This window comes from Lacerta agilis, chromosome 17 (assembly GCF_009819535.1).
Source record: "Lacerta agilis isolate rLacAgi1 chromosome 17, rLacAgi1.pri, whole genome shotgun sequence".
Lineage (NCBI taxonomy): Eukaryota > Metazoa > Chordata > Lepidosauria > Squamata > Lacertidae > Lacerta > Lacerta agilis.
Window position 1 is genome coordinate 1746158 of NC_046328.1, and position 22990 is coordinate 1769147.

Sequence of the window (22990 nt, forward strand, 5' to 3'; positions counted from 1 at the left end):
AGGGCATATCACTGTCTCTGTGCTTTCACACGAGGGCTCTGCACCTGTGCTGAGCCAACTTCTGTCTGTTCCAGCATCCTAGCCAGGGAGTTTGCACTCACTCCACGTCCTACTCTAGAGGAATCTCTTTTTAATCTCAACCGCACATGCATCAAGGAGCAGAATGAGCAGCTACCCACATGGTACTGCTCAAGCTGCAGCTTAGGGAACTTGCTTTCTGTGAGTCACCTTCAACTCCTATTTTGATAGTGAGCCTTTCCTTTCCCCTTAGTTTTCTTGTTAGTAGACCCCCCCCCTTTACACCTCTCCCATTTCGTATCTTGTGTATCTTGCATCCCACAGTCCCCCCATGGCACAGCAAGTAACTTTTTCCATAGATGCGGGGCAGGGGGAGTGTCAAGGGAACCTCACCATGCGTGAGAACTGCCATTTCAGACTGTTTGATGGCTTCCCATGTGACAAAAATATATGGCGCCCCTTTGGAATAAGCATGCATAAGATGTAGCAGCACATTAAATGGATGCTAAAGTAAACAGGAACTGATATTTGGCCCAATTCCTAAAGAAGGTAATATTAGAAACTGCGGGGTTAACAGAATTTTCACAGGGTTTCTTATTTCCTTCCACTGTACAACCATTCCACCTTCCTCCTGCATAGGGGCCACCTGCCCCAGGTGGAAGCATGGGCACTTACTGCTTACCCATTTTCCCCACTCCCCTTTTCTGGTACAAATGGCTTCTTCAGATTTTCTGTATTTCTGTGGCCACACACCACCCCCAAAACTTGCCTCCTGCATGCAGGTTGCTCAGAAGAGTCTCTTAAAATAGAAGTGTACAAGAGGTTATGAAAAGTGAAGGAAGTAGAGTGCAAACTGTTCACTGAACATCTTTGGAAATGCTGAATAGTGAGCATCAAGGTGATGCTAATTTTCAAGCTCTCCCACTAAGTCGTGCAGTGTGGAGTCAGTATTATGTAGACAAGGAGGGCCTGTTAGTGTTACAACAACAACAACACTTTATTACGATCATAGACCAGCATAAGGAGGGGTAAAGATAAAGGTAAAGGGACCCCTGACCGTTAAGTCCAGTCGCAGACGACTCTGGGGTTGCGGCGCTCATCTCGCTTTACTGGCTGAGGGAGCTGCCGTACAGCTTCCGGGTCATGTGGCCATCATGAGTAAGCCACTTCTGGCGAACCAGAGCAGCATATGGAAACGCCGTTTACCTTCCCACTGGAGTGGTACCTATTTGTCTACTTGCACTTTGACATGCTTTTGAACTGCTAGGTTGGCAGGAGCAGGGACCGAGCAACGGGAGCTCACCCCGTTGTGGGGATTCGAACTGCCGACCTTCTGATTGACAAGCCCTAGGCTCTGTGGTTTAACCCACAGTGCCACCTGCGTTCCATAAGCAGGGATGCAATCATTTTAAATCTTTCTTTTTTTAAAAAAAAAACAACCTAAAAGGAGTTAAAACAGAATATATATATAAAATCTGCTGAATTAAAAAATATAGTCTCTCCAAGCCGTAACAGAGCAATTGCATTTCTTCATATACTGCTGTAGTCCTATTGACTGTATGGCAATTTAACATGTAAGCATCTCATTGAATTGCTTCTGACCCAAGGTATTTATGACTAGGGCTGACGTGTGTGTGTGTCTTTGTGAATGTTTGCATGCACAACATGTTTTTACATACTTGAATAGAACTATACATTAGCAATTATGTTTGTTTGTGGAGTATTAATGATGTTCTCCCCTCCCCCACAGGTACTTCCAGTGCCAGCCCAAATATGGTTTGTTTGCCCCTGTCCATAAAGTTACCAAGATTGGCTTCCCATCGACTACACCGGCCAAAGCCAAGGCAGCGGTCAGGAAAGCCATCCCAATGCCCTCAAGCTTGAAACGCAGCCCAAGTGCCTCTTCCGTCAGCTCACTGAGTTCTGTGGCATCATCAGTAAGCAGCAAGCCAAGCCGTACAGGACTAGTAAGCTTACTTTCTGACTGCATGCTTTACAGAGATTGGCATTGCATGTGGCCTGTGCTTGGCTTCTTGGGAAAGACACGGCCCATTTCCCATGGTCCATTTTCTTCTGTTTTGTCTTCGCTTAAAGCATGCATGAAAAGAATCTTAGCTAGCCCTGGAGAATAGAAGAGTTAGATTATTTTTAAGCTTGTAGACTTAAGGTTTAACTCAAACTAACAGTTGCTACTTAAAATAAGAAAGAGGCATATGCTTTAATTAATGGGTTTCTGAATAACCTGCCTGGGATCTACCCCATAAGTTCCTCAGGAATGCATTTTGTGGTAAATCTGGGCAGAAAGCCTGAATGCACCTACTTGGAAGCAATTTCCGCTGGAGCTAGTAGGACTTCCTTCCAAGTAACAGAGCTAGGCTGCAGTGTTAAATGCAGTCTTTTGGACAACTGGACTCAGATATGCAATGGCGCTGCACTGTTAAAATGGTAGCATGGCTTCATTCATTCCTTTTTTCAGTTCTGGCCCTCTTTAGTTTAAAGAGAAATTATTGGGGTGTGTGTGTGTGTGAATAGTGTGTCTTTTTCTTTTTTGTATTTCCACACACTTATTTTCGGCACTGTCTGTTTTAAAAACAGTTTTTCCTCCACTTTGTTACTTTAATCATGGTTATATGTAACTTCCCAGTTGCTGAGTATTCAAGTCTGAAGTATTTTTGTGGGCTGAAGCCTCTTTCTTTAGTTTCTAAACCATGTTATCTTATAAGATCTGGACACGAGAAAAGTGTAAAGTTTGTATTATGTTAAAATCTTATATGCTGTAGATAAAATGCTTAACCTTAATATCTAACTTTTAATATTCTAACCTTGGGTCACCTGCAGCAAATGGAAATTTGCAGCTCTACCAGTTAGTTTATACTGATGGATTAAAATTGGGCCAAACATCACAGAAAGTTTCAGAAAGTTTTGTTTTTGTATCTTATGACCATTCAAATGACCATTTTTAATAACTTTGTAACAATGATCTATTGCAGTTTGTTATTCCGTGCCAGCTATTAGAACAGATGGTATTGACAACATTTGGTTTTAAAAAACCATTAGAACCAATATATTTTGGTTAATAGGATGGGTAGAATTGTTACTAGAACTAGCATTTAGGCATTCGGCAAAGTGAATGTGACAAAAAATGTGAGTTTTTAATAAAAGGGTAAGTGCTGCCTAATCATAAATAATTCCTTGCTTCTCTGATACACTGTCTGCTGGGATTTGTGGTGATGGAATCCCTCTTTGCAGTGTCTTCTGAGCAAGGGGAAACTGTTAACTAATTACAGAGCCTACTGAGTCAATTTGAGCAGGTTAATTCCAATTTCCAACAGGATCTTAAAAATGGCACTCCAAAAAATTCTGTTTATTAGTCCATTTAAGATTCCTTCCAATTTTGGTGGGGTAGATGCTTCAGTAAAGACAGCAAGAACTGCTGGTGTATATTTTCTACCCAGAAGTGGGACCCAGGAATATTTTTTTCCACAAGACATTGGCAAACTGCTTTTTGCTTCATGTGATCCTAGGTTGACTTGAACAAGTGAGAGAATTCTTTGGCTTAACAGGAGGACACTCTTTATATTTAGCCAGCAGCCATGCCAAAGAATGCTTAGCAGCTTAACAAGCTAATCTGCTCTTCAGGCTCGCATCTTAGGTTGAGGCCAGCCCTTTGTTTCCCTTTGAACCCTCTGCTTCCTATCTTCCCCTTGCTGCATTAAGAGTCTAGCTGCACAGGTATGTTTGCTTCCTTTCTTGAACTACTAAAGTGAAAAACTGAACAGGAAAGTAAATACTAGCTTTTTCAGGCAAAAGAAATCCCTATAAGGTATACCTCACTGAAGCTGGTGAGCTGGCGGCCTGGTATCTTCCTCCACCTACTGTCTGGTTACACAGACTAGGCACACCTTGTGCCAGATCTGCTACTGGTGTGAATGACCCTTTAAGAAGAGCCAGCATGGAGCTATAGTAGTTCCATAGAGCTGGTTCCACTGGGTACCAGCAGCATGCCTGGCCTCCTTGTGTGGCTGTTACGACATCACTAGCAGAAGACTGGTGGCAATGTCACATCTCTCCACTCCTTCAGCCTCCATCCCAGGGCTAGCACAGCACATTCACACTATGCTACGTTTACACACAACAGGAAACTAGGACAGTTACTAAGGGCCAAGGAAACACTGCATGCAGGCAGCCGTCAGCCACAGTCCGCCCTGCCCCTCTGAAGAGTTTGGCTGTATGATACATATATTTTTTCACACTTTGTTTTCAGCCCCACCCACCCCCAAAACTATATGCTATACCTGTTAACACTCCATGCGTCTGGTAAAGTGGACTTTGGCTCTCAGAAGGCTTTGACATAATAAAATTGTTGATGTTCAGTGTGTAGCAAAACTTGTTATTTCTGCTGCAACAGACTAAGACTCTTCTGAGAAACAATTTTTTAAAAAAAACCCTAAAAAAGTAGTCACAAGAGAGCTTCAGCTCTGAATTTTCTCTGTTATAGATATACTTGTTTGCTGCGGCAAAGTCCCAGTGGTCAGAAGCCATCTATGCAAACTGAAGCTTGAATCTTTCTCTTTCCAACATGCCACACCCACCACATCCACCATACAGTGGTACCTCAGCTTACATACGCTTCAGGTTACAGACTCCGCTAACCCAGAAATAATGCTTCAGGTTAAGAAATTTGCTTCAGGATAAGAACAGAAATTGTGCTCTGGCGGCGCAGTGGCAGCGGGACGCCCCATTAGCTAAACTGGTGCTTCAGGTTAAGAACAGTTTCAGGTTAAGAACGGACCTCCGGAACGAATTAAGTACGTAACCAGAGGTACCACTGTTAATTTATTTTTACCCTGTCCATTTGACTGGATTGACCCAGGCACTCTGGGTGGCTTCCAACATATATAAAAACATAATAAAACCTTAAAAGCTTCCCTCTACAGGGCTGCCTTCGGGTGTTTCCTAAATGTTATATAATTACTCATCTTCTTAACCTCTGATGGAAGGGCGTTCCACAGGGTGGATGCCACTACCAAGAAGGCCCTCTGTGATGGAAATCATGTGCTGATTGGACAAAGAGAGGCAGTGAAGTTAGTACCACGGCCACTGCCCCAATGCAGACTTCTTTGCTGCTGGTAATCTATCAAACAAAGCACATACCAAAAGTCAGGGAAGCATCCTGTATAGGAATGCACTTAGGACTGCTGATTAAGCTGTTCACTTCTTTGGACTAAAGTGGTACCCAGTGCAGAATATGCTCTCTACTCTCTCACTTCAGAACAAATCAGTCCGTTTGTACTGTGGTGGTCTTGAATGAGAAACATACACATGGGTTGGATCCTGTGAACTGTTGATAATCTAAGGGTGGTTCTATACCTTCCTTTACCTCCCCATTGCCTGTTTTTGTCCCGTGATGGAAGCTCCGCCTGTAAACGTGTGCATACTCATACTGCTTATAGAGGCTGGTGCCCCTCCTTGCGTTGCTTGCCAATCCCACCTGCCCCCACCTCACTTACCTTTACTCACTCAAACCCCATATCCTCACAGCTCCTCTGTCTCTCTCCATTCCTGCTTTATACAAACCTCTGCTATTGTTTAAAACTGACATTCTAAAACATGCCTTTTATTTTGCTCCCCTCCTCTTCCAAATTTAAGATTGTGGTGAAGCACTACAAATCCTCCAACTGGGGCTGCATGATGACAGTCTTACATTTTTATGTATATAAGAAGAAATGATAGGTTGACTGTGTATGCTGAGTTAGTGCACTTTTAATGCTTTTAAAGGTGGTGGCTAGGCTCTTAAATATGCATATCTTATCCTTGAAGTTGACAGAAACATCTTCACGATATGCAAGGAAGATTTCAGGCACCACTGCTCTGCAGGAAGCGCTGAAAGAGAAACAGCAGCACATTGAGCAGCTCCTGGCTGAGAGGGACCTGGAGAGAGCAGAGGTTGCTAAGGCCACCAGCCATGTTGGGGAAGTAGAGCAACAGCTGGCATTGGCACAAGATGGCCATGATCAGGTAGGCCCTTTACACATTGAAATGTGGATTGTTCTGTTTCCTAGTGCAAGAGGATGGATAAGTAAAAAGACTGCCAAAAACTGAGAGAGAAGTTTTGCTTGGGTCTGTTAAAGAGGCTCCATCATTAATATGGAAAAAATGACCTGTACCATCCAACCTCAAACACTTTCTGCCCTGGCCAGATAAGATCTTAGGATAAAACACATTAATTCTGCATTAGCTCAATTTTGATAAGGCATGATGTTACTTTCTTGATGCGGGCAAATTCAAGGCGTTAAACCACATATAGTTCACGGTAACCTGATTTTAAGTAAATGGGTGGCTTGTCTAATATGCATCTTTGTTAATCAGCGAATACTGGAAATGGAGGCTAAGATGGACCAGTTGAGGGCTTTGGTTGAAGCCGCGGACAGAGAAAAGGTGGAACTGCTTAACCAACTGGAGGAAGAAAGAAGGTATGCTAAATTTGTAATTTGAACATATGCAGAAAGATGTATTTTGATATTTTAGAACAAATTATAATTCTTGGTACTCATTGAGTGGCATTGAGTAAATCATCCTTATAAGTATTTGATGGTGATGCTGAAGGAGAACAAAAAGAAAAATTAGGGCCACGTGCCTAAAATTGTGGTGGTGCTGGTGAGGAAGAAGAAAAGAAATGAGGCTGGCTAGGTTCCTTTTCCATCTTTGCTGTTGATTAAGTGTGTAACCTCCAGAAATTTCCCCTCTCTGTATCTGTACTACAGGCTCGAATCAGTTTTATTCTACTTTTAGCTGTAAAGGCCTCCCTCAAATCATCTTAGGAATTGCAGTTAGGTTAGGATGATTATTTCCTTAGAAATCTCCTTGGGAGGAGGTAATCTGTTGTCTAATCTCTGTTCCTCATCTCTGTAAAAACTGGGAATATTAGCATAGTTAACTTTTCAGGGTTGTGGAGATGAACCAGATAAAGGTGGGAGGTAATTTTGCATCTGAAAACAGTTTTGTAAATGTACTAATACTCTTCAGAAAGTTTTTGAGCAGACCTACTGTTTTATATTTATATTGTACAGCAGTAAGGCATAAGAAGTTCCAGTTCAGTGGCTGCTTTAACTTTGTCCCTGGTTGGCCTTGAGCAAGTTGCCAGGCAACCTAAGAGCACCAGTGTACTTGGCTGGTACACATTCACTGAACTGGCATTTTGCAGCTCAAGAAATACTCGTGGCTTCGGCCGTCTAGTATTTCCTCCACTTCCACGTACCCTTGTAACTTGTAAATGAGCCGCCTCAGAAGCAGAAAAAATATGGAGTCATCAGAAACTACTGATAAATGCAGATTTGAAATTGAGTCTCTCTGCATCCCACTGACAAACTAGCTGAGATTCCTGCATTGCAGGGGGTTGGACTAGATGACCCTTGGGTCATCCCTTCCAACTCTGTGATTTTATGAAACCTCTAGAATTCCGTTCCTGCTATGGGTCTTGTTCACACCTTGTGTTTACTGTAGAATTTTTAGTAACTTAAGAAAAATGTCATGCAATGCTCACACACAATGTAGTAAATAGGATTTTCATCACATGCAAGGGCTTTCCTGTGGGAGGCTGTGGGATGTATTTTGGTGCCCAGTGCAAGAAGTTCATATTGCTAATTAATATAGAGAACAATCTACTGTGAACAACTGTGAAAGACAGTTTGAAATGAATGAGTTGGTAGTTAGTGTTTTTGCTTGGCCTTTGCTTGTTTCCATGATGGTTCCACCTTGCCGACAAAGGTCTGTATAGTTAAAGCTATGGTTTTCCCAGTAGTAATGTATGGAAGTGAGAGCTGGAGCATAAAGAAGGCTAATCGCCGAATAATTGATGCTTTTGAATTATGGTGCTGGAGGAGACTCTTGAGAGTCCCATGGACTGCAAAAAGATCAAACTTATCCATCCTGAAAGAAGTCAGCCCTGAGTGCTCACTGGAAGGACAGATCCTGAAGTTGAGGCTCCAGTACTTTGGCCACCTCATGAGAAGAGAAGACTCCCTGGAAAGACCCTGATGTTGGGAAAGATGGAGGGCACAAGGAGAAGGGGATGACAGAGGATGAGATGGTTGGACAGTGTTCTCGAAGCGACTAGCATGAGTTTGGCCAAACTGTGGGAGGCAGTGAAAGATAGGTGTGCCTGGCGTGCTCTGGTCCATGGGGTCACGAAGAGTCGGACACGACTGAACGACAACAACAATGATGGTTCCACAAGAAAACTTCCCGGTGGGTTAACATAACAGTCTAGGGGGCCATCCATTCTAGCATTCTGCTCTCACACTGACCATACAGTTGCCTTTGGGAAGCCCACAAGGAGAACATAAGAACAAAAGCATCACACCCCCCCCTTGTGATTACCAGCAGTTGGTATTCAGAGGCATAAGGCATCCAAAAGTGGAGACAGAACATACCCATTCCAGTAAGTAGTCAGTCCTCCATGTGACTCATCTCTGCTCATAAAGGTAAAGGGACCCCTGACCATTAGGTCCAGTCATGTCCAACTCTGGGGTTGCAGCGCTCATCTCGCGTTACTGGCCGAGGGAGCCGGCGTACAGCTTCCGAGTCATGTGGCCAGCATGACAAAGCTGCTTCTGGTGAACCAGAGCAGTGCACGGAAACGCCGTTTACCTTCCCGCCAGAGCGGTACCTATTTATCTACTTGCACTTTGACGTGCTTTCAAACTGCTAGGTGGGCAGGAGCTGGGACCGAGCAACGGGAGCCCACCCCATCGCAGGGATTCAAACCACCGACCTTCTGATCAGCAAGCCCTAGGCTCTGTGGTTTAACCCACAGCGCCACCTGGGTCCCAATCTCTGCTCATAATGGCACCCAAAATGCAGCCTCTGCCCGTCAGCAGCAACTTACCTCTTTTCACCCACTTCCCCCTTGGTTGGGGCTGCAGCAATGAAGACCAGTGTACTCATCGGAACTGCCCCTTTCCTCTTGAAATGTGTTGGCTATGAATTCCACTGTGGTTAAGGTAAAAACGATACATTTTCCCTGTGAACTCCTACATGCTTCCAGCGACTGCCAATGACATAGATAAACGTTTCTCGATATTTAAATGGCTTTGAGTTGTATAAATTTCCAGAAGTGTAACAACAAAGATGTGCTGTGTATAGAGCAGCTGTGTAATATGTTCCACTTGTTTGCCTCAATGGCCTGTTTTGGAGGATGTAACACAGGGGTCGCCAAACTTACCGCTTCCTCCAGCACCGATTGCGCACGCACGCTATTTCCGGTGCACTTTCGGGTAGCGGAGGCCGTGCGCACGCGCACAAGCTATTTTCAGCGCTCTGCCGCCCTGGAAGTGGGCAGCTGTGCCGCGCCGCACCGGTAAGAGTGGGTGGCGGCGGGTGGCAGGGGTTGCTGGTGGCCGGAAAACTGAGTCCCTCGGGCCGTATCCGGCCTGTGGGCCTTAGTTTGGGGAAGCCTGATGTAACATATACCAAGGAAATAATTATATCTAGAACAGTTGAAAGAACTTAAACACCTTTTAAAAAATAGCATGGTCTCAGGCACTGGGATGTGTAAACTGGCAAGTCCTTTGAGTAGATAGGTGGACATCTGGCATCCAAGTTGTGAAGAGGAAGTACTAGATGTTCTCCTTCAGCAACAACCTGAGTTTGAAGAGGGCATTGACTTTTGATAGAATCATAGAGTTGGATGGCATCCCCAAAGGTCATCTAGTCCAACCCCCAAAATGCAGGAATCTCAACTAAAGCACCCATGACAGATGGCCACCCACCCTCTGCTTAAACACCTCCAAGGACGGAGAGCCTGCACCCTTCCGAGGGAGACTGTTCCCTTGTCAATCAATTCTTACCGTCAGAAGGTTTTTCCAAATGTTTAGTTGAAATCTCCTTTCTTGTAACTTGAAGCCATGGGTTAGAGTCCTATCTCCCAAAGCAGGAGAGAACAAGCTTGCTCCATCTTCCATGTGACAGCCCTCAAGATACTTGAAGATAGCTATCATATCTCGTCTTAAGTCTCCTCTTTTCCAGGCCAAACATACCCAGCTCCTTCAAACATTCCTCATAAGGCTCGGTTTTATGAGACAGTGGAAGAGGATTGGCCCTGTCATGTCACCTGACACCAGATGTTCCCCTGAGGCTGCAGAAGAAATGGCTGCTGTATGCATGCCCCAGCTGGAATTGTCATAGTGGGAGCAGGGATCCATTGCCTCCTTCTAATTTTATAGTGCTTCTAGTGTGTACCTTTCCGTGGCCAGGAAACGGTCACTTGATAATGACAATACAGAAGTGACTTTCTCCATGGTAGCACCTACTCTCTGGATTGTGCCCCTCCCCCTTGGTAGCTTGGGAGGCAAAGGTGGGCTTGAAGCATCCCTTGAAGACCTATATGCTTCCTGGGCTCTAATTCTTCATTCTTAGACTTCTTTCTTTTGTGTAGTGCTCAGCTTTAATCTGTGCTATATAGTTTTATTCTTTATTTACTTAGTTTCTTTTGGTAGTTGTTTTTTATTTGATAGTTGTATACTTTATGTTGACCACATAGAGCTCTTTTATTACATGGTATATAAATTTGAATAAGTAAAATAAAGTGAGCAGATCTTTCTCCTTCTTTTCTTCCTTTCAGGAAGGTTGAAGACCTCCAATTCCGTGTAGAAGAGGAATCCATTACAAAAGGCGATTTAGAGGTAAAATGCCTCCAACTCTGCAAAGTTGATTGTATGAGTTAGGATTATTCTAGCTATTACTATTGCAGGTTATAAGCAGCTGAAAGTTACAGGATTTTATGCTCTGTGGTTGACAGTCCAGAAATACGGTACGTAGCTGGTAGGAATACTGAAGAATTTCCCCCCTAATTCTTCATCCTGCATCTGAACAAGTAACCTAGTTTCATCCATATGTTTTCAGTTCCATCATTTATATATTTTGCAGGCACCACTCCAAAATATTTATTACAATTGCCAACTAAAAATCCAATGGTAAAGTTTATAAAACTTGCAGTGTATAGATATATCCTTACTGAAATGAATGCTGAAGTTGGTATATTTTGGTATGTACATTAAGGCACCAGTAAATAGCCCAGTCCATCATTTATAGTAAATATCACTCTGCACTTCTAGACAATGGCTTTAGTTTCTTAGACTATGTTCTACTCAAGTATTGGATAAAGTGCAGTAATCAAATGTAGATGCTGAGCATCTTCTTGCTTCATTGCCAGTACACGTATTTTACCAAAATCTGTAGGCACACATTGATTTGCATGTTGGGCTTCAGCAGAGAAGCTGTTAGGACAGCTGCTTGCACTGCTGCTTTGGGCTCTTAATTTATAACGTTGGCTATCTTGAAGCTTCTTTAACATGTTCTTGCTTAGTCTAAAAAAACCAGAATGTTTAGTCACTGTAATATGTGCAATGCAAAATTCAAAACTGACTTGCAGAAACTGACTCGCAAGTAGTTTCAATCTGGAAATGCTAGCCTTGTATTGAGATGTCCATTTCAAATCTTCTTTAGTTCAACTTTTACATTAGTCTTTCATGCACTTTATCTAGAATTCATGGAACACTCATTTTCTCTTTTCAGTCTATAGTCTTATGTCCTTTTTGTGTTTTCAGTATATACAAATAAAAACCCAATAATTTTATTATTTATTTCAATAACTTTTACCCAGCCTTAATTTTTGTGGACCTAGGTTAATAAAGGGTGGAAATGTATTAACTTTCTCCCATTGAAAAGTGGCTGTGCCCTCCCCATCATCACCACAGTGAGAAGTTTAAATTACAGTGTTATATGAAGTTGACCTTGGAAAAGTCTTAGAAATCAGTTTTGCTGGAAAACACTTTGGCTACATTCCCACTTTGTATTCTGGACATATCATACAATTCAGTTTATGTTAAGGTCCAACAAAGGATCACACTGTGAACCCAGCCCCCCCCCCGTTCCATGGGTGGGTATGCTTGTGGACAGCCCCTCAATTTCAGGTAATTCTTGTATTATGAGGTCACTGGGAGAAGAGGAAATTCATTTCAGAGAGAAAGAGGTACAATTCTATAAATCCACCCCAGTTTGAAGAGTCTGAATGTTCTATCTTACTTGCCTCTTCTTCACTGTATTTAAACTGTAGTGTTAAGCATTCCCGTGAATTCTCTTTGTTTTAATTTTGCTGATAGCAAAAGAGGCAGATTTCTGAAGATCCTGAGAATGTAAGAGGACATCTGAATGTGTGGAAACATTCCCCCCAACCCCATTTTAACACAGATTGTTTACCAGTAAAATTTCTTTTTGATGATGATGTATTTAAACCACTAATGAAATAATCTGCTGTTGGGGCCTAAGCTTCCCTGTTTGTGTGCATGTAGCTGTGAGAACCACCGCAGCATTCTAAATGTAGGGTCTTGTGTAATTCTTGTTAAGAAATAATGCTGTATTCATAGATTTGGTTTGTGTTTTACACCCAGTCCTCAAGCTTAATACAGTGCCCTTAATTCTAAAGCCTTGTGATCTTTTTTTGTAGGCAGTTAATCCTGGGTTCTGTTTAAAACCACCAGAACACTCAGCCTCTACCAAAATTCTGTTGGCCAGCCTAGGAGCTCTGACATATTTCAGTGGATGGCAGTTCAGGAGATGAGACTCCCATGTTCCATGAGAAGAGAGAAAGGCAAAAAGGAGAAGATAAAAAATTTAACCTTCAATTAGCATATCTCCCACCTGTTCAGTTTTCAATGTTTTAGAGAAATAGTTTCACTTCATTACATGGAAGATTCTCTTCCCTGCTTGACTCGTTTTGCTTGTTGCAAAAGGAAAAAAGTTAGCGGCTTTTCTAAGATCCCCAGGGACAGAACCGAAACAAAATAGAAATCTGAAGCTTGTTTTCAGCTGTGCGTTCTTCCATGTTCCATTTGCACAGAGCTAAGTGTAGCAAACCTGGTCTCTTCTGTTCTTCAAAATCAGGCCATAGTGTGTTCAAATAAATCTGCATGCAATCTGTTCCTTTCCCCCTTTTCTTTTTTGGATACTTGTGCTTCCCTCATGCTCTGATATCTTTGATGTGCCGGTTGCCTCCTTTCACTTTTAATGCATCAGGCATCTTGCCACATAGACGTCTTTGCTTTTCAGGGAAGCTGGCTGAAGTGCTGGCTGTTGGCTTTTTATCTGAGCATTTGCTAAAAGGTTGATGCCATATCTTGGAGGGTTCTCAGCCTCCCAGGACAGGGGATTTGGAATGATCACCACCCCAATTAATCCAGTTTGTACTAGTGCTAGTGCAGAAACATTTTCCCTAGATGTCTGATGGGACCTGCTCCTTTGCATTTACAGCAACATAATTGTATATATTTAGGGCATAAAGGTTTTCATGGTATTGAGAGGAAAGACTGCCTTGTTGACTTACAATGTCTGAAGGCCAAACAGGTATGAGAAGCATGAGGCAACAGCTAGTAAAAAGCCTGTGAACTCTATGCAGAAAGAAGAAAGAGTCCTGGAGTCCACTTTGCATGATGAAATCTTATTCCAAAATAAATTTAAGTTTTCAACGTGCTAAAGGACACTGATTTTTCCCCCCTGCAACCGACTAATGCAACTGCCCCTCCGGGAGTTTTTATGCAGAAATAAAGTTATAGATTTTATACTGAGGGCCCAAAATAGTGGGCCTGTTACACATATTGGTGAGATATTTTTTGCAACTGCAGAGATGCAGGCCTCACACTTCAAAACTAGAGTGTATTTTTTAAAAAAAATTCTTCCAATTTTGTGTATGTCCATATTACTTGCAGCAAGTAAGATACAAGGCCAGGCTGCTTTTCTTCTCGAGATTTCATCCCTGCCTCTTTCTGAATTGTATCAGATCTCGAGAAATGGGAGCCATTGATGTAAAACTGAAAACAACATCTCAAAAAATTAGCTGTCTTGAGAAACATCCCTTGGAGGAAAGCATAATTCAGTATAATCTCACATTTTCGTGAGTAAAATAAAAAATTGTATAGCTATCCTTTGCCTACAGGCAATTGTAAAACAGAATTTAGAAGAGAATGCCATACATGGGACCAAATTCCACCCCACCCCACCCAGAAAACCCCCAGTAGAACAAGGTAATTTCTTCTTAACAGTTCTTCTTGGTAACTAATTTTTGGATTTTTATCATGTGAAGCCAATTGGAAGTAAAGTTCATAGCTAGTTTATCTTTAGCTGCATGCAGTGCTTGTTAGCAGACATTGCCCATGGAAGAATTTGATTTTTCCAGGGTGCTTTTGTGCATGTCTGCCTTACAAGCTCAGCAGTATGCATATGAAGAAAGAGAACAAGGACTGATCCAGTGACTCATTTAGATCCCGTTTTTCTTACTCCTTTCTATATCTGGGAAACTGAAGAGTCAGACACTGCCATGATTTACATCTACTCCAGTGATGGCCCTATTGAGAGGACTATCTTTTTCAAGGGGACACTGTTGATCACTTGTAGGAGGCGGAAGGAGGGATCCCGGACAGGGTTACCTGAAGGGCTGTGTTTGCCCATACGAACTTGCCTGAGTCCTTAAGCAGCTTCAGAGGCTCTCTTTGGGTCTCCATGGGCCATACCGTTGGCACGTACTAAGTACAAGGCATTATCAGCAGTGGCACCACAATTATGGAATTCTCTTTGGAGAGCTCAAGTCAGCCACTTTGTTTCCTTTCCTGCCTTTAGATCAGGGCTGAGTAATCTGTGGCCCTCCATATGTTGTTGTACTCCAAGTCCCACCAACAATGGGAGTTACAGCTCAGCAACCTCTGGAGAATCATGGGTCAGCCACCCCTAATTTAAGTGAGTTAAGAAATATTTATTTTAGTAGGCATTTAGAATTAAAAAAAATAATTGCCTTAATTGTTCTGCTTCTACCTCCTCTTTAGTGTTACTGATTGTAATATTGTTTAAATGAATTGATTTTAATGATATGTGGCTTCTTCATTAGTTATACACAGCTGTAGAAAAGTGATATTTAAATGGCAGGTAATAAAAAGAAATACATCTCATCCATTTTTTTGGGTATACTTGGAATGGATTGAGACTGACTGATCTTTTCCAGTTGGTATACTAGAGATGGTGGCTGCTGGTTATCGTGCCTGTTATTGTCCCATCACCACAAATGTATCTTGTACAAGCTGCCTTGTACAGAGCTGTAGCTGTTCTCCAGTGAAACTTTTCACAGATGCTCCGCCAACACCGTGTTTTACTCACTTTCTAACTCCCGTTGGTTGAAATATTCTGTGCTGCAAGTGGTAAAAAGTTAGCCATCCCTCATTGTTAGCCATCCCTCATTTTTTTTAACACATAAAATACAAGTTCTCTATTAATTGAGCTCTTCAAATCAATTTATTTGAAACATTTATACCCTGCCCTTTTGGTATAAAAATACCACTCAGGGCAGTTTATAAAATAAAATACTGCTGTTTCATAAAATAATTACAAAAAAGGGATAGGGTCAGCTGTTGAAAAATCAAAGAAACATTGTCTGCCTCATCAACAAAAAAGCCTGCTTTAATAAAAATGGCATTTGGTAAGTGGTGAAGAACAGGAGGGGACCGAGTGCCCTTTACAGGGCGTGCTGTTCCATAATCTGGGTGCAGCCACTGGGAACGGCCCTCTTGTCTCACCCAGCTGTGCATTCAACAGCACGACACCCCCTCAGCCCCCCTCAGGACTCTGTCCCCTAATCCCCACCTCTTTAGCTGCATGCTCAGGACTGGCCTTAGGGGCTCACAGGGAAGGCACCTTTTAACAAGCAGCTTCTCTTGGATCTTGCTAAGCCTGCCAGGCCTTCAGGGAGGGCAAAATTCAACCAGACCTTCCAGTTTCACGCCCAGTAATTAACTCTGGAGGTGACTCCTCTACCTGGCATGCTAGTCATGAGGTAAATAAATGCTAAATACTTTTGTCATCTATATAAAATGCAGGACTTTTTTGGAGAGCTCTTTTATGTGCCTGTACTAAAAGCAGATATTGCTTACAGGTATTCTGTTTCTAAGTATTCTGAGTTAAATGTCAGCAACTGAAGGCTTCAGGGCTTCTTAGGATGCTGTCCAGCCATTCATTTGCCAACCTTGCAGCAAAAGAGGTGAGCAGTAAATGGCTTCTGTAGGCAAAAATAACTTCTCAATGTTTAACAAGGAGTTTGGGTTTTCCTTGCAGTCCACTTCAAGGATGGTTGTTGATGCCCTAGTACATCACCCCTCACTGGTGCTGGTTCCAGGTTTGGAAGGGCCCTTGGACAAGGCGCCGTGTAGTGCTCCCCTCCCCAAATGAGCCTGCCTCCTCCTGCTTACGGATGCTGCCACTATGCATTCCCATGTGCCTCTCTGGGCCGAGAAGGAAAGGAGGAGGCATGTGGGGGTTGCAAGACCCTCCTGGAGGAAACCTGCGACTTACCAGATAGTGTCAGTGTGAATGTTTTGATCTTCCACAGATGGCAGCACCTGTTTATTGTCAGGATTCATGGGCGTGTCACATTATACCTGTTCAAGGCAATTGTGTCTCTTAACATCACAAAATCCCCAAATCCTCCTGCATCACTTTTTTGTTTGAAGCAATTTCCAGCTATCTTCATTGGGGAAGGGGCCCCCTACCTTTTACCACATCTGATCAATTTTGTAGCAGTTCTTTTTGGTGGGCATCCTGTGGTAATTCACTAATAAGATGCCCCTGAGAAACCCTAGATCAATCTTTGGAAGGAATCCAAGTTACCTTTAGTCACACACACAGCCCTTTAGATAAATCTGGAATTTAATGGCAGTTCATACAATTTATGCGTTTTGGGTGACAAGTGAATCTCTAATCTTCTACCCTTCTCTTAATAGAATAAACTATTAAGTACAGCAAGACCATGAGCATAAAAGCTTGTAAGTCTCTAGGGTTGCATTCAGACTTGTCCATAAGCAGAAAGTGAGTGGATATTTTGCCTGCTACCACAAGCCTTTATTTATTTATCTTTAAAGCCAGTCAACATTTCACAGTGAACACCAGGAGTCTGATAGATATGCAGTCTTGCAGTGGTGAAGGAGGGCTTCAGAGAGTTGTAGGGAGTTCTGAAGAGCCATCAAGCCCCCTGCTTGATGTAGGAAATCCAGAGCAAAAGCATCCCCAGCAGAAGGCTGCCTAGCCTTGTCTTGAAGAGGTCCAGCGAGGGAGAACCCCACGTGGTTAATTAGTTCCATTGCCCATCTACTCCTGCTGTTTAGAAGTCCAGCCAAAATCTATTCTCCAATAACTTAGTGGAGGCCATAGATCTAGTCCTGCCCTCTGGAACAGCACAGAACAAGTCTTTGCCCTCAGGTATTTGAATCGCATCTTACAAAGCATTAACTATTCTAATTTGTGCTGATAATTGTCACACTGATAAATAACTTTGGCTGCATGACTTTACCTTGCCATTTCTTCTTCTTCTTCTCCTCCTCCTCCTCCTCCTCCTCCTCCTCCTTCTCCTCCATGCTCCTTTGTCTCTCTGTGTGCACATCTTTTCTCTCAACATATCAGCCATTTGTTGTCACACACTTTCAAGTCAGTCTTTCTCACCTGCAACATCACCTTGTTTGTTTTTTCTTGTTTGGTTTCATTACCCACATGCCTCTTTTGCTGCTCATCACTGGTAGAAGACAACTGGTGGCACATCCTGCATGTAGCTCCTCTTTCCTCTTGTGCTGGCATGTGATGGTGGCACTGTTGTGTTCTCTTCCTTTCCCTTTTTACTAACAGACGCAGACCAAACTGGAGCATGCGCGCATTAAGGAGCTTGAACAGAGCCTGCTCTTTGAAAAGACCAAAGCTGAGAAACTCCAGAGGGAGTTAGAAGACACTAGGGTAATGAACTTCACTGTTTTAAATGAACAAGACCTGATTTTGGTTTTGGGATTTTTCGTGATGGGGAAGGTTCCTGAGGCTGGAGCTGAATGGGCATAAGATGTCTGGGGAGAAGATCGGACATGTCACCCTGTCTTCTACTGCCATTATACTATTAAGAGTACAGTGGTGTTGGGTACAATTAAACATACAATTAATATCTTAAAATGGCTTTCTTACTGTAACAAAATCCAGGTAAGATACTTTCAAATGAAAGAGTAGAGAATAACACATCCAAAAGCACATCCACAGTGAGTGAAGACCTTGCAATTCTACACAGTCGTTCCTCAGCTGATGATAAAATAGTTTGTTGTGAAGACTAATTTTGATGTTTTGGTTCAGTTTAGTGGAGATTCTTCCTGCAGTGATTGATGTTGTAAGGAAAGGGCTTTAAAAATTCTTGGATAGCTCAGTGCTGCTTTGGTTACTTGTGGGGCTTGTACGGAAACGTGACCTTTAGTGAAGAACCTGAGGGGATGGAGTTGTATTGTTACCCATTTCTACACACGCTGCCATTTGTCTTGGTTAGAAGCAGCAGCCCCAGTTCTTAAGCTGTTTCCAATAAGAGCTCTGCTGAAGACAGGAAAGATAGATGAGGCAAACTCCCTTGGTGCTTCATCTGAATCTGGATCACTTCAGACAGTCAGGGTTTGAAAATGTTTGTAGCTGTGTCCTGAACTTCTGTTTTGTACTTTTAGCAGACATAGCACAACTTTTATTTGAATATTTTGCTTTGAAATGGAATAGTTTGTGGCTAGAACCTGAAGCATTCCTTTAACTTTGAGCCTCTGTCAGTTAGACATCTCACTTCTGGAGGTCAAAACCTGAATCTTAACTTCAGACATGTCAACTTGCTGCGTCCTGCTCCAAAACGTACTTGCAGCTTATCAAATCATCTTTCTTTTGCATCTGAATAAGACTCTTAACTGAATGGATAATTTTCATCCCAGTCAGAAAAGTGCCAGTGTCCAAATATTAGCACATGACACTTGTTCAGAGTCTCATGGGGGGGGGGGGCGAGGAAAGACTTGACAAAGTTTAGAGTGAGCTTGGGTTTGGATGGAGGTAGCTTAGTTTATAGGGCTGGGAAGGGAAACTCTTGTCTGTCTACCACACCCAGGATTTTATGAAAATCTTATTTTCATTTATTCTAGATGCTTTACATCCTTCTTCACCATCCTGGATGTTTTGGACTTAAATCAGTCCTATCCAGCACATACAGTCATACCTCATGTTGTGTTTGCTTCAGGTTACGTCTTTTCAAGTTGCGTCCCGTGGCAACCCAGAAATACCGGAACGGTTACTTCCGGGTTTCGCCGCTCGCGCATGCACAGAAGCGCTAAATTGTGCCGCGTGTGTCCACAGACGCAGCACTTCTGGATGCGAATGCTTCGAGTTGTGGACGTGCCTCCGGGATGGATTACGTCTGCAACTCAAGGTTCTACTGTGTGCATTTTTAGTATAATCCTAAAAATGTAAAGGAAATATTAGTCTAAGGCCCCTTTTAGTATGGTTGAAAGGGCCATGACCACATTCTGCCTCCATCTCCAGCCAGAGCTAGATCTGCCTTGTGCTTTATAAACTTCAAGTAAAATGTGTTATGAACTTAAGAGTTGTAAACCCCCATTTTCAGCCTCATGAGATCAGTATAAAACAATGACTTTCAGCTATTATTTTAGATGACATTTCCTAACAATACAGTCACTTTTTATTTTCTTTTAAAAAAAAGAGGATTCTGAGAGGTGGTTCTCAAACTTTGATAAGACCTGCAAGCTGCCGTTCTAAGCTTTTGACTTAACCTGTCTTGTATTATCACTAACTTCAGTCAGATAACCTACAGATCAGTTGGAGCTGAAGTGTAATTTTGAATATACCTGAGAACTATGTGCTTTTGGAGGCAAATACTTTTTTTAAAAAAACAACAACTAAATGATGGCCATGAAGCTGTTATAGGCACGTGTTCAGTAGCTTTTAATTTAGCATTCCTTAACTTCAATTTGCAATATCACCAAAGGTAGAAATTTAAAATAGATTGCCAAGATTTGGTTAACCTTCCGGAAACCCTGCCTTGGAAGTGCTAGAAAAGCCAAGTTACTGTCCTGAGGAGGTGATCAGCAAATCACTCCACTCTTAAATGAAATCCACTGTTTTAACCATTTCTCCCCTCTTTTTGTTTTCTGAAATGCTTCTGATGCTAGGTGGCCACTGTATCAGAAAAATCTAGGATCATGGAACTGGAAAGAGATCTAGTACTGCGGCAGAAAGAAGTAACTGAGTTACGAGCAAGATTAGAGTCCAGTAAGCCAGCCAGCAATGTGGACACTTCTCTCTCACTGCTGCAAGAAATCAGCACACTGCAAGAGAAGATGGCACTGCTAAGCAAGGAGCATCAGGATGAGGTGAAGTCATTGAAAGAGAAGCTTGGAATCAGTGAAGAGTCATGCCATAAGGAAATTAAAACCTTGTTGGCATCCAATGAAAAGATGTTGAAAGAGAACGAGTCCCTGAAAATGAAGCTGGATACTGCCCACAAGGAGAATTCAGATGTGATTGAGTTATGGAAATCCAAGCTGGAGTCTGCCACTGCTTCACATCATCAAGCAATGGAAGAGCTGAAGACCTCTTTCAGCAAAGGAGTTGGGGCTCAGACAGCTGAATTTGCAGAGCTCAAGACCCAGATTGAGAAGATGAGAGTGGAGCATCAGCACGAAACATCAAACCTGAAACTAAAGCAAGAAAACGAGAGGCTGCATCTCCTGAAGGAGATTGAAACTCTGAAAGAGAAGCTGCTGGAAGTCACAGAGGACAAGGAGAGAAGCCTGGAGGCCTTGAACACCAAATTAGAAAGTGCTGAAGATCAGCATTTGGTGGAAATGGAAGACACTCTGAACAAGTTACAGGAGGCCGAGATAAAGGTAAAGACGCTAGAGGGGCTCCAGGCCAAGTGCACAGAACAAGCCAAGATGATTGATAATCTTAAAGCAAAGATCAAAGGCACTGAAGCAAAGCTCTTGGAACTAGATGCTCTTCAGGTGGCAAGTTCTGAAGGTAAACTGGAGCTGGAGAAGCTTAGCAAGGAGCTTGAGGCAGCTGAAAAAAAGATACAGAGTTTAGAGAATGACAGGAATAATGAAAGTAGCCAGGTTTGTACCAACATCCATCCATTTATTTATTTATTTCATTTAAAAAAACCTTTTATTTATGCTGTTTTCTGGTAGTCTGTTCTTAGAGAAAGGGTGTTATGAAATATTATTTTGTGATTAGTTTTTAAAAATCCGACATAAAACATATCTATTAGTGGGCAGACAGAACAAAGTCCTTCACGCAGTGCATAAACTATGTCGTTTGCTGCCACAAGATGGCTGTCAGGGCCACAGCTTATATCGCTTTAGATTGAGATTAGACGACATCTTGAAGGATAAATGTCAATGGCTACTAGTCATGATGGCTAGATGCTACTGGTTCAGAGGTAGTGTGCCTTTGAATTCCAGTTGCTGGGAAGCAACAGCAGGAAAATGCATTTATGCCCATGTCTTGCTTATGGGCCTGCTGTGGGCTTGTGGTTGGCCACTATGGAAAAATAAGATGGTGGGCTAGATGCGCTTTTATTTTAAGGACTATTTTGCTATATGTGTTAACTATTCAGGCATCAATGAGCACACTTCCTGTTTGTATTGCAAACTACCAGAGTTTTAATCCAGTCTAGAAATCTGCTTGTTGCAACTACAGAGTTCAGAGTCTGCCTGAACTGCTTATTGACTCCTGGGAATTCTGCCCAGGGTGAGATGCAGAGAAGCCATTTTGGCATAGAAGCAGTAGGCTATATAGAATAATATTATAGCAACAACAGAAATATTTTATCTCCCTAAGAGAGAGGTGAAAGATCTTTAAGAGAGAGAGGTTGTTTATCTTGAATTATGGAAAAAATAGGTTTTGATTTTCCCAGTTATTTATTGTTCTTAGTTATGCAGGGCTCCTAGTGGTGCTTTGTGCAGCTACTGAGCATGTAGACACCTGCTTAGCTTTAGCAGTGCTGTAGCACCAGGTGCTCTCAAGATTTACAAGTTCCAGCTAGAGCAAATAGCTAGCAGGTTTTCTTCTTTCACAAGATAATAAGAGTGCTTGTAATGCCCTGTCACAAAACCTCCTCACATGATACCTTAGATACTAGCTTTTGCATAGTTCCTTTCAGGCATCAATTGTGGAATTGCAGATGTCCTGCAAGTTGAACAGTTAAACCTTTACCATTAGAAGGCTGTTCATGCAACTGACCATAATTTCAGTCATGGGAATGAATGTATGTCCAAAGTCACAAATGCTTATTGTTTCACAGTGTGATCAGAGCAAATACTTGCACAATCTTAAGATCAGAAATAGGCCCCATTAATTTCAGTGGACTGGCCGTTTAGTATTTAGTATTGGAGCCTGAAACTAAGACAGTTTAAATTTTTCAGTAGCCTAATCATGATTATATTCCTAATGCAAAAATGAAAATATACATGTTACTTCTGAACACAATTCTAATTTAGTTTACATACCATTTTCTGTTTAGTTTATATTCATGGATTTTGTTTATTTTCACCTCCTTTTTATTATTATTTAATACTTCAACAAAATCCTTTGTTTTGTCCTTTTGCAACTTTTATTTTCACTCAACATAATAATCCTTGCTAGGCTATTAGTCTGGTCAAAGAACTACAAGCGAAAGAGCAAAAGATTCTTGATCTTGAAAATCACTTGGGTGAAGTAAATCAACTTAAAGATTGTTTGGCAAAGGAGCTTGAAGATTTGGTGAGTAGCTGTTGGAAATTTCACCTGCAACCTCCTGAGCTTTGCTTTGGGGCTTTTATAATGGGGATTTATTTAGATTTATTGGATCTAGTCATCTTTACATCCACCTGTGTCTTTGGCAAAAAATTGGACAGGAAACTATTAGCTCTCTTGTTGATTAAAACTCTGTGGCTTGAAATGTTGCCCTGCAGTAAATCCTAAAAACATAATGAAGTGCCTTTCTGCACCATCTGTTTGGTTCCACTGGTATGTTTGTGTCTGGGCAAGAGCCTTGCCTTTTGTTTCCCCCTCGTTGCCCATGGTCCACACGTTGCTGGTCTGCCTG

At 42.3% G+C, this 22990-nt stretch overlaps 1 protein-coding gene across 9 annotated transcripts in view; it reads left to right on the plus strand.

The window, feature by feature from the left end:
- CLIP1 (CAP-Gly domain containing linker protein 1) overlaps nt 1-22990 on the plus strand; it is a 111919-nt gene that overhangs the window by 39063 nt on the left and 49866 nt on the right. For 4 of the 9 annotated variants that reach the window (XM_033174213.1, XM_033174212.1, XM_033174214.1 and 1 more), the window contains exons 5-12: nt 1769-1985; nt 5839-6036; nt 6388-6491; nt 10640-10700; nt 12180-12212; nt 17731-17835; nt 20073-21017; nt 22549-22665. In XM_033174213.1, the coding sequence (XP_033030104.1) occupies nt 1769-1985; nt 5839-6036; nt 6388-6491; nt 10640-10700; nt 12180-12212; nt 17731-17835; nt 20073-21017; nt 22549-22665 (1780 nt within the window). Of the gene's footprint in view, nt 1-1768; nt 1986-3735; nt 3751-5838; nt 6037-6387; nt 6492-10639; nt 10701-12179; nt 12213-17730; nt 17836-20072; nt 21018-22548; nt 22666-22990 lie in introns of all 9 variants that reach the window. The other 5 variants (XM_033174215.1, XM_033174218.1, XM_033174219.1 and 2 more) reach the window with 3 other exon arrangements.